The sequence below is a fragment of the Colobus angolensis genome, unplaced genomic scaffold, assembly GCF_000951035.1.
Source record: "Colobus angolensis palliatus isolate OR3802 unplaced genomic scaffold, Cang.pa_1.0 Scaffold56, whole genome shotgun sequence".
NCBI classification, from domain to species: domain Eukaryota; kingdom Metazoa; phylum Chordata; class Mammalia; order Primates; family Cercopithecidae; genus Colobus; species Colobus angolensis.
The window spans coordinates 5,893,053-5,905,476 of NW_012119154.1; the positions used below are offsets into that span (position 1 = coordinate 5,893,053).

Below are 12,424 nucleotides of genomic sequence, written 5' to 3' on the forward strand. Positions count from 1 at the left end.
ATTCACAGGAACCTCATCTCTAAGGTATCTCTGTGATAACTAGCACCTATTTTTAAAATATGGGTACTATGGGCAGTGGCTCACACCTGTAATCCCAGCACTTTGGGAGGCTGAGGCAGGTGGACTGCCTAAGCTCAGGAGTTCAAGACCAGCCTAGCCAACATGGTGAAACCCCATCTCTACTAAAAATACAAAATTAGCCAAGCGTGGTGGCGCATGCCTGTAATCCCAGCTACTCGGGAGGCTGAGGCAGGAGAATTGCTTGAACCCAGGAGGCAGAGGTTGCAGTGAGCCGAGACTGTGCCACTGCACTCCAGCCTGGGCCATAGACAGAGAGACAGAGACTGTCTTAAAAAAAAAGGTGTGGGGGGGAAGGTTACTATGGGCAAATTAAGGCTCAGGAAAGTAAACGGTTTTCTCTTCTTCTCATCCTTTCTGTCATTGTTTAAATAAGCTCAAATCGCTTGTTGTAGGAAATTTTTTAAAAAAGTATCTTAAAAGAAATCACCTTAAAAACAACAACAGCAAGCAAGCAAACAAAACAAACCCCTACAACCTCTTTGGACCTCTGATCTTCTTCCAGCTCTATCCTTTGTGTCTTCCCTATTCCTCTTCATGAGCAGCAGAAATTTGAACCTGAGTTGTCTGTCCTTGGCCTTCTTCCTCCCTGCATCTCATTCCTGTATGCACTGCAGTGTGGCTACGGTACATCCCAGCCCCTCACATATACACTGAAAACACAAGGCTGCCAGAACCTCCTTCACACAGTGAAGCCAATGCATACATGTTAGCTTTCATTTACTTGTTTTCTATAGCCTCTGGATTTACTGAGCACTTCCTCTATCTGGAAACACACTTCCTCTAAAATGTCACCTTCTGTGACACCTCACTTTCCAATCTCTATCTCATCATCTACTGCTTTTCTGTGTCTTTGAGGAACCTAGTTTACTAGCATTTCCTTTAGGGTTGAGACAGTATTTACTCAACTTGTATAGACAGCACCTAGGATCCTGCCAAATGCTGGGATGTGGAATGAATGAATGGATCAATGTCCAATCAGCCAGTACAACAAAGAGTGATTATCCAAACCCAGATGGGTCCAATTCCCAAATCCTTGTTTGACCCACTCCTCCAAGTTCACTTTTCTCCAATTTGAAGCAATTCATCTGGTGAAGATACTCTTGACATACACACACACACACTCTCTCTCTCTCTCTCTCTCTCTTTCTTCTTACAATAACATAGATAGCTTAAATGTTAAATCCACAGACACTGTAACAATCTGTATATCCAGCTCAAGCGTATAAACCAGAATTCCTGCCCAGCAGCTTAAAGCTTTAACAACTGCACTGCAGTGGGAATAATCATTTTGGACCCACAAAACCCGCATTTAGTGCTCATTCGACTAGAGCTGGCAAATAACCCATTTGGCTGTGGGTGTGACTCATGAGATGGTGCAACTTCAGCACCTCATCAGAACGTTAACAACTCAGGGTGGGTATGTGCCTGCTTCAAGGCGACATGTGGGACAAACAGGAAGCTTGGTGCTTATGCTTGATTTTCTTGGGCAGGTGAATGATCAGAATTGGCAAGTAGCTCCCGCCTGGCACAAAGCAACAGCAACAGCAACAGAAGAAAGATGAGGAAAGTTCTAGAAGATTGCTCGAATTGTGCTTTCAGCACTTGTCCCAGTCTGTAACTTGTTATTAGGTATGCAACAAGGTAAGTAGAAACACCCAGAAAGTTTTAAAAAACTTTTGCAACAATTTGACAGGGGAATGGTATGTCTATTTAATTCAACAAAAATTGCATTTATATTTGGAATCTTTTATTTTATATTAATTCATTTTTATTGCATTTTACTAAAGTCTTAATCAGCTAATGACTAGAAAAAATGGGTAAGAGTCCACAAAGAGGCCGGGTGCCGTGGCTCACACCTGTAATCCCAGCACTTTGGGAGGCCGAGGCAGGTGGATCATGAGGTCAGGAGATCAAGACCATCCTGGCTAACACGGTGAAACCCTGTCTCTACTAAAAAATACAAAAAACTAGCTGGGCGAGGTGGCGGGCGCCTGTAGTCCCAGCTACACGGGAGGCTGAGGCAGGAGAATGGTGTGAACCTGGGAGGCGGAGCTTGCAGTGAGCCGAGATCGGGCCACTGCACTCCAGCCTGGGCGGCAGAGCGAGACTCCGTCTCAAAAAAAAAAAAAGGAGTCCGCAAAGAATTTGAAAAGTAGTGAAATAGAAAACAACAAAACCAACTCATTAAAAGACAGTGCAGGCCGGGCGTGGTGGCTCAAGCCTGTAATCCCAGCACTTTGGGAGGCTGAGACGGGCGGATCACGAGGTCAGGAGATCCAGACCATCCTGGCTAACACGGTGAAACCCTGTCTCTACTAAAAAATACAAAAAACTAGCTGGGCGAGGTGGCGGGCGCCTGTAGTCCCAGCTACACGGGAGGCTGAGGCAGGAGAATGGCGGGAACCCGGGAAGCGGAGCTTGCAGTGAGCTGAGATCTGGCCACTGCACTCCAGCCTGGGCGGCAGAGCGAGACTCCGTCTCAAAAAAAAAAAAAAAAAGTGCAAGTGTGAAAAGATAAGCCACAGAATGAGAGGAAATACTTGCAGCACATTAATTATGAATATTTCATGTAAAAAATTCTATAATATGTAAATCATCAAATTCAAATCAATTAGAAAAAATGGGAAAAGTACCTGGACATTTTACACAAAGAAATTCTAATGCCCTATTAACATGTGATAAGTGCTTGACCTCACTATTATTAGAGAAATGAATATTACAACTACAAGTCACCACAGAGCCATCACCAGACTGGCAGTCCTAAAAGCTGATGAGGTGCTGAACGACAAGGACTCTCAGACACAGCTGATGGGAAAGCAGACTGGTCAAATACTTTAGAGAACACTTTGGCAGCATCAGCTGCAGTGAACACACGCATACTCCATGGGCATCAATTGTACTGCTAGGAACCAACTGAAATGTGTTCACATGGGAACCAAAGGAGGCTGAGGACAATTATAGCAGCATAGTTTGTGACAGCCGCAAAATGTCCACCACCAGCTGACTGAATAAATAAATAGTGGTGTATTCACATTGTGGATAGTAAATACCAGTGAAGACTATAGTAGCAGTGAAACCACAGCTTCAGGCAACAACGTGAATGACTCTCACAGTCGTGACAGCGCCCTAGGTCTCATCTGAGTTCCCTCATGGGATCTGCAGGACATTCCGGGGATAAACTGTCCTAGAAGTTCAGTAACATCATGGTGCCGGAGTAATTTCCCTCTGTAGAACCAGCCTCCGCTTGGTACCTGCATGTCATGGGAGGCCAGGGCGGGGGTTCTTGAAAAAGTCTTGGAGTGAGAGGAGCACTGTGAGATCAGGGAACAATTCAGGGTCTGGCATGAGGTCCAAGGTATAGGAGTCACAAGCCAGGTCAGCCACGGGGCTGTCCCAATCGCCTGCTGGCTGCTGCGTCCCTGTAGGGGTGGGGAGGCCAGGACTGGGTGTGGCTGGACACAGTGATTTCTGCTGCTGGAAAAATTCCCCAGGGGCTGGGCAGCAGGGGTTAAGGAGGCTGCAGTAAACTAGGACTCCTAGAAATGTGATGTTGATGGAATGGGGACATCTGCGGAAATCAGATCCGGTTTGGGGGACTCAGTGTCCACTAGGACTCTTTTTAGTTTCAACTAACTATTCAGACTCCACAGGTCACACCTGGCATTCAGAAAGCTCCAAGCCAGGGAGCAGAGCAAGGCCACCGGGAAACAGCAAGCAAGTTTCATCCGTGGGAAGAGCCCTTGCAGCAGTTCCATACAGCTGTCTTGGAGTTCGTCTCCTTGCTCCACCCCTCACCACCCCGGCCTTCCTCCCAAGATTGCTCAGGTGGATCAGAACTCATATGTGTGGTGTGGATCAATGATGCTTGGAAGTCCCATGCCCCATAAGAGTTCGAATGTCTTGCAACAACCCACAGAATAGTTCTCAGGGTCCCCACAAAGGCCATGCTCAGATACAAGAATCACCACCCTCAGAGCAGCACAGAGCTGGGCTTCCTAACATGTATTCATAATAGTCTTCCCAGCCCAGTTTACCAACTGGGGGTCATTTTCACCAGAAAAATGCTGCTTTGTACCACAGCTGATGTTCCATCTTGACCAGGTTTCCAGGGAAATACACTAGAAAGTTAACTCAAGGTCAACTGTGTACTTAGAGAAGCGGCGGGGATTTTAACTTGTTAACCCTTTGCTCCCAGCATGGAAGATGAAAAGCTCAGTTGCACATTTGAAATGCTACAGGAATCCCCAAGTGGAGATGTTGCTAGGTCCAGAGCTCAGCAGAAAGGTCTGAAAGCCTCTTTTCAAAGGCACCTTGGTGGAGAAGCGCCCACCGCATGCAGCCAGCAGCCATGGAGCCCTCTGCCAGCACTGCGTGGGTACGCGAAGGTGGCCCATCCCTGGGCTACTTACCTTTCCCGCAGGCCTGCACCAGACCATACCACTCCCCACAGCTGTTACATAGCAAGGTGAAGGCGGTCTCCCGGCGGCCCGTGATGTGGCCTGGGGCGCACACGTACAGCAGTTCATCCCCCATCTCCAAGCCGGTGCGGCCCTGCAGGATGGTGTGTGGGAACGAAGGTGGGTCTCCACACGGCTTCTCTGAGGAGAAGGAATCATAGTCAGCTTTTCCAAACTGTGCGGAACTTTTTCAGCCTGTGAGAAAACAGACTTAAAACACAACTCTCCCCTGCCGCCCACCGCACCCTCAACTGTGATCACAGGGGCTGTTTCTTGGTCACCCTGGCAACTCCAAGGCCTGGCAGAATGCCTGGAATAGAAGAGGCACTCAAAAATAATTGTTGCATGAATAAATGCGACAGAAAGTGCTACAACTTTGCATTTTTAAGCTGCCAAACAATGTTACCTTCTGATGTCTCCTTGAAAGGAGTGTCTGGAGATACATACCTAGAAGCAAGCTCCCTTTTGCCATATTTTGATAAGTGAATAGGAACTCTGACAAAGGCTAAATGGTACAGACTACAGAGCACAGCAGAGGGTACCTTCCCCCCACCACCCTGCTCACAACCTCAACACCAACGGCAACAACGTCATCAGTTTGGTAAATACAAAAGTTACACACACACACATGCACACACACACACACACCCTATATATACAAATATATATATATACACACACATATATAAATACATATTTCTGTTTTTTAAACATAAATGGGATTTATATCATATGTATTACTGAGTACCCTGCTTTAAAAAAGTTGATAAACTATTTCTTAGGTTCACATCAAAGCTGAGCAGATAGTACAGAGAGCTCCCTATACCCCCGACCCTTCCACGCACACAACTTCTCCCACTATTAGCATTCTGCACCAGAGTGGTCCATTTGTGACAACTGATGAAACTCCACTGATACCTCATTATCACCCAAAGTCCGTAATTTACCTTGGTGTTGTACATTCTGTGGGCTTTGACAAATGCACAATGACACGTGTCCACCGTTATTGTACCATACAGAATAGTTTCACTGCCCCAAAGTCCTCTGTGCTCTGCTTATTTATACCTTCCTCCTCCCTAAAGATTGCAACAGTTGATCCTTTTGCTGTCTCTATAGTTTGCCTTTTCCAGAACTCACATAGTTGGCATCATAGTATGTAACCTTTTCAGATTGGCTTCTACAACTTAGTAATATGCAATTAAAGCTCCCCCATGTCTTCTTATGGCTTGAGAGCTCTTTCTTTTTAGCAATGAATACTATTCCATTGTCTGGAAGTATCACAGTTTATCTGTTCACCTACTGAAGTACATCTTGGTTGCTTCCGAGTTTTGGCAACTATGAATAAAGCTGCTATATACATCCATTTACAGGTTTTTGTGTGAACGTTAGTTTCTGGTTCATTTGGGTAAATACTAAAGAGCATGACTGCTGGATTGTATGGGAAGAGTATGTTTAGTTTTGTAAGAACTACGGCAAAATGGCTGTACCATTTTGCATTCCCGCCAGCAATGAATGAGTGTTCCTGTTGCTCCACATCCTTGCTAGCATTTGTTGGTTTGTGTTTTGGATTGCAAATATTTTCCCAAGTCTGTGACCCATCTTATTCTCTAGACATTGTCTTTTACGGAACAGAAGTTTTAACTTGTAATGAATCCCAGCTTATCAACTATTTCTTTCATGCATCATGCCTTTAGTCTAAGAAGTCATTGCCATACCCAAGGTCATTTAGGTTTTCTCCTATGGTAACTTCTAGCAGTCTTATAGTTTTGGGTTTTACATTTAGGTCTATGGTCCCTCTCAAGTTAATTTTTGTGAAGGGTGTAAGGTCTGTGTCTAGGTGATGGTTTTTGTATGTGGATGTCCAATTGTTCCAGCAGTTGTGTAAAAGAGACTATCTTTGCTTCATTATATTGCCTTTTCTCCTTAGTCAAAGATCAATCAACTGTATTTATGTGGGTCTATTACTGGGCTCTCTACTCTGATCCCTTGATATTTCTCAGCTCTTTCACCAATAACACACTATCTTGACTGCTGTAGCTTTATAGACGTCTTCAAGCCCAACAGGTTCAGCCCTCTGACTTTGTTCTCCTCCTTCAATATTTAGTTGGTTATTCTGGATCTATTACCTCTCCACATAAACTACAGACTTTGTTTGTTAACCCATTTATGCCAGAGGTTGCAAATTTTTTGTGTGTGAAAAATCAGACCTTGGCAACGACCTAGAGCAGTAGGACACAAATAACTCCCACAAGCTTAGCATTCCAACAATGGAACACGAGGCGTAAATGGGTTAATATCCGTAAAAGTAACTTGCTGGGATTTTTATTGGGATGTGTCAATCTATAGATCAAGTTGGGAAAAACTGACATTTCACAATCCATGAACATAGACTATTTCTCCATTTATTTAGTTCTTCTTTGATATATTTCATCAACGTTTTACAGTTTTCTTCATCTAGATATATAGATCTTGGATATAATTTGTTAGATTTATACCTAAGAATTTCATTTTTTCTTGGGGTGCTAATATAAACGATAATGTGGTGTTTTTGGCTTTTTTGTTTTTTTGAGATAGGGTCTCACTCTGTTGCCCAGGCTGGAGTGCAGTGGTGTGATCATGGCTCTCTGCGCAGCACAGCCTCGACCTCCTGGGTTTAAGTGATCCTCCCACCTTGGCCTCCCAAAGTCTTGGGATTATAGGCATGAGCCATTGTACCCAACTGATAATGTGTTTTTAATTTAAAATTTCACTATTTAATTGCTGGTCCACAGGAAAGTGATTAACTTTTGTACATTAACCTTGTATCTTGCAATCCTGCTATAATTGCTTTTTTTAAAAAAATTATACTTTAAGCTCTGGAATACATGTGCAGAACGTGCAGGTTTGTTACTATAACTCCTTATTAGTTCTAGCTTTTTTGTTGATTCTTTCAGATTTTCTATATAGACAATCATGTTATCTGCAGACAAAGACAGTTTCAGTTGTTCCTTTGCAATCTATATTTTCTTTTCTTATTTTATTGTATGAGCTAGGATTTCCAGTACAATGCCGAAAAGCAGTGGTGAAAAGAGACATCTTGCCTTGTTTCTGATCTTAGCAAGAAAGCCTCAAGTTTCTCACCCTTAATCATGATTTTAGCTGTAGTTTTGTTTTTGTTTTTGTTTTTAGATGTTCTCTATTGAGTTGAAGAAGTTCCCCTCTATTCCTGGTTTGTTAGGAGTTTTTATCATGAATGGGTGTTGGATTTTGTCAAATGCTTTTTCTGCATCTATCAATATAATTATGTGATTTTTCTTCCATAGCCTCTTGATGTGATGGACCATATTAATTTTGAAGACTAGCCTTGCACACCTGGGATAAATACCACTTGGTTTTGATGTACACATCTTTGTGTACATTGTTGAATTTTATTTGCTAATATTTTGTTGAAGATATTTGCATCTATGTTCGTGAGATACATTGGTCTGTAGTTTGTCTTTTTGTTTGTTTTTTTTTGAGACGGAGTCTCCTCTGTCACCTAGGCTGGAGTGCAGTGGCGCAATCTCAACTCACTGCAAGCTCCATCTCCCGGGTTCACGCCATTTCTCTGCCTCAGCCTCCCAAGTAGCTGGGACTACTGGCGCCTGTTATCACACCCGGCTAGTTTTTTGTCTTTTTAGTAGAGACGGGGTTTCACTGTGTTAACCACGACGGTCTCGATCTCCTGACTTGCCTGCCTCAGCCTCCCAAAGTGCTGGGATTACAGGTGTGAGCCACCACGCCTGGCCCGGTCTGTAGTTTTTTTGGTAATGTCTTTGTTTTTGGTGTTAGGGTAATACTAGCCTCATAGAACGGTTTAGAAAGTATTTCTTCTGCTAACTTCTGGAAAAGATTGTAGAGAATTGGCATAATTTCTGCCTTAAATGTTTGGCAGAATCCACTAGTAAACCCTCTGGGCTTGGTGCTTTCTTTGGAAAGTAATTAGTTATTGATTCAATTTATTTATTTAATAGCTATAGGCCTGTTCAGATTGTCCATTTCTTCTCCGTAATGGACGATTTACTCTAGGTTATCAGATTTGTGAGCATAGAGTTGTTCAGAATACTCCTTTACTTTCCTCTTAATGTCCATAGGATCTGTAATGATGTCCCCTCTAATTTTTTTGAAAAAGCATAACCAATTGTTTAATCAAAGTTTTATGTGACCTATGAGCCTTCAGAAATAAATACCCAAAGAACCAGGGAAAACTGATTTTATGTTTAGATTCAACGAAGAATGGACAGCTGTGTAGAAATGTGATTGGACAAAAGGTGTATGATCAAATGGTAATATACTAAAGGGGGAAACCCAGCAAGGTTTGTTTGTTGAGCTTTTTGTTGGCCTCTCTGTGTGGCATTCTTTTCTCCGCGATATAGGCAGAACTCCTCCGGAACATAGGTCTTACGACCTATTACCAAATAAGGTAGGTCAAGTTATTTCTTTCTGACTAGGTGATACACAGAAAGGTGGGAGAAGGTTAGAATAATATTTCTAGGTTTTACAGCTTGCTTTGGGGTTTCATTTTCAATATTAGTAATTTGCATCTTCTCTCATAGCCTGGCTACAGGCTTATCAGTTTCAAAATGGTTATGGTTTCAAAAAACCAACTTTTTGTTCCATTGATTTTATTGATTTTATGTTTGTAATTTTACTGATTTCCACTCTAATTTTTATTACAGTCATGCACCACATAACGACATTTTGGTCAAGGAGGAACTGAATATATGAGGGTAGTCTCGTAAGATTATAATGGAGCTGAAAAATTTTTAACACCTAATGATGTAGCCATTGTAAAACCATAGAGCAATGTATTATTTATGTGTTTGTGGTGATGCTAGTGTAAACAAACCTATTGCACTGCCAACTGTATAAAAGTATAGCACATAAAATTATGTACAGTACAAAATAATTATGATACTAAATGACTATGTTACTGGTTTACATATTTACTATTCTATACTTTAGTCATTATTTTAGAGTGTACTACTACTTATTTTTAAAAAGTTAACTAAAGCAGCCTCAGGCAGATCCTTCAAGAGATATTCCAGAGAAGGCATTGTTATAATAGGAGATGACAGCTCCATGTGTGTTACTGTCCCTGAAGACTTTTTACTGGGACACGATGTGAAGGTGTCAAACAGCGATGATGGTGATCCTAACCCTGTGTAAGCCTAGGCTAATGTGCATGTTTGTGTCTTGGTTTTTAACAATAAAGTTTAAAAAGTTAAAAAAATTTTTTTTGAGACATGGTCTTGCTCTGTCACTCAGGTTGGAGTGCAGTGGCATGATCACGGCTCACTGTAACCTTGAACTCCTGGGCTCAAGTGATCCTCTTGCCCCAGTTTCCTGAGTAGTTGGGACTATAGGCACATGCAACTGTGCCCAACTAATTAAAAAAATTCTTTTTGGCCAGGTGCAGTGGCTTACACCTGTAATCCCAACACTTTGGGAGGCCAAAGCAGATGGATCACTTAAGGTCAGGAGTCAAAGACCAGCCTGGCCAACATGGTGAAACCCTAAAATAACTTTTTATACTAAAAATGCAAAAAAAATTATCCGGGCGTGGTGGTGCACACCTGTAATCTCACTGACTGAGGAGGCTGAGGCAGGAGAATAGCTTGAACCCAGGAGGCAGAGGTTGCAATGAGATGAGGTTGCCTCAGTGATGGAGCGAGACTTTGCCTCAAAAAAATTTTTTTCTTTTTGTAGACATGGGGTGTTACTATGTTGCCCAGGTTGTTCTTTAACTCCTGGCCTCAAGAGATCCTCCTGCCTCAGGCCTCCCAAAGTGCTGGGGTTGCAGGCATGAGCCAGCACACCCAGCAAATAATAATAATAATCATAATAATCATAAATTTAAAAAATAAAAATCTTATAGAATAAGGATATAAAGAAAATATGTTTGTACAATTGTACAATGTGTTTTTGTTTTAAGCTCTATTATTACAAAAAAGTCAAGTTTTAAAAAATTAAAAATTATAAAGTAAAAAAGTTACAGTAAACTAAAGCTAATTTATTACTGATGAAAAAATATTTTCATAAATTTAGTGTAGTCTAAGTGTACAGGGTTTATAAAGTCTACAGTAGTATACAGTAATGTCCTAGGCCTTCACATTCACTGACCATTCATTCACTGACTCACCCATGGCAACGTCCAGTGCTGCAAGCGCCATGCATGGTAAGTGCCCTATATAGATGTATCATTTTCATCTTTTTTTTTTTTTTACATTTGTTTGGTTTTTGTTTTGGGGGTGGGGAGATCTGAGATAAAATCTCACTCTGTTGCCCAGGCTGGAATGCAGTGACATGATCGTGGCTTACTGCAGCCCTGAACTCTTGGACTCTCAAGCAATCCTCCTGTGTAGCTGAGACCAAGAGCATATGCCACCCTGCCTAGATATATTTTCCCCCGTTGGAAAGACGGGATCTCCTTTGCAGTGACATGATCGTGGCTTACTGCAGCCCTGAACTCTTGGACTCTCAAGCAATCCTCCTGTGTAGCTGAGACCAAGAGCATATGCCACCCTGCCTAGATATATTTTCCCCCGTTGGAAAGACGGGATCTCCTTATGTTGCCCAGGCTGGTCTCAAACACGTGGGCTCAAATGATTCTCCTCTCTCGGCTTCCCAAAGTGCTGGGATCACAGGCATGAGTTACTGTGCCTGGCCCATTTTTTTTGTTTGTTTTACCTTCTACAGTATATTTTTACTGTACATTTTCTGTTTAGATACACAAGTACCTACCATTGTGTTACAACTGCCTACAGAATTCAGTCCAGTAACACACTGTACAGGTTTGTAGCCAAGGAACAATAGGCTGTACCATTGCCTAGGTGCATAGCAGGCTGTACTGTCTAGGTTTGTGTAAGTGCACTCTACGATGTTCACACAATGACAAAATCACCTACAATGCATTTCTCAGAATGTATCCCTGCTGTTAGGCAATGAATACTGTATTTCTTTTCTTCTGTTTAATTTAGATATAACTTGCTCTTCTTTTTTGAGTTTTCTAAAGTGGAGGCTAAGATTACTGATTTTAGATTTTTCTTTTTTTCTAACATATGTATTCACTGCTATAAGTTTGCCTCTAAGCACTGCTTCTCACAACTTTTGAAAAGTATTTTCATTTTCATGTGGTTAAAAATATTTTAAAATTCTCTTGAGATATCTTCTTTGACCCACGCATTATTTAAAAATGTGTTGTTTAATCTCCAAGGACTTTGGGATTTTCCACCTATCGTTCGGTTATTGTTTTCTACCTTAATTCCACTGTGGTCTGAGAGCAGATGTCATATTCCTATTCTTTAAAATTTGTTAATTTGTGTTTTATGGCCCAGGATGTGGTCGATCGTAGCAAATGTTCCATGTGAGAAGAACGTGTAATCAGCTGTTGTTGGATGAAGTGGTCTAAATATGTCAATTATATCTACTTAACTAATGGGGCTGTCAAGTTCAACTATGTGATTGCTGATCTGCCTGCCAGATCTGTCCATTTCTGACAGAAGGGTGTTTAAATCTCCAACTACAACAGTGAATTCATCTATTTCTCCTTGCAGTTCTATCAGTTTTTCTTCATGTATTTTGGCATCCATTGTTAGGCACATATACATTAAAGATGGTTATGTCTTCTTAGACTATTGCCCTTTTTACCATTACATAATTCTTCTCTTTATCCCTGATAACTTTTCTTGATCCAAAGTCTGCTCTGTCTAAAACTAGTATAGCTACTCCCACTTTATTTTGATTAGTGTTAGCATGGTATATCTTTCTCCATCCGTTTACTTTTTTTTTTTTTTTTTTTTTTTGAGAAAGAGTCTCGCTCTGTCGCCCAGGCTGGAGTGCAGTGGCGTGATCTTGGCTCACTGCAA

General features: G+C 41.8%; 1 protein-coding gene across 1 annotated transcript in view; it reads right to left on the bottom strand.

Annotated features, from left to right (window-relative positions):
• Positions 1–3,188: 3,188 nt before the first annotated feature.
• Positions 3,189–12,424, bottom strand: part of SUSD5 (sushi domain containing 5) — a 39,876-nt gene continuing 30,640 nt past the window's right edge. Inside the window, exons 3-4 of the mRNA XM_011961629.1 lie at positions 4,491–4,679; positions 3,189–3,265 (exon numbers count right to left, since the gene is read on the bottom strand). Of these exons, the coding sequence (XP_011817019.1) occupies positions 3,189–3,265; positions 4,491–4,679 (266 nt within the window). The remainder of the gene's footprint in view (positions 3,266–4,490; positions 4,680–12,424) is intronic.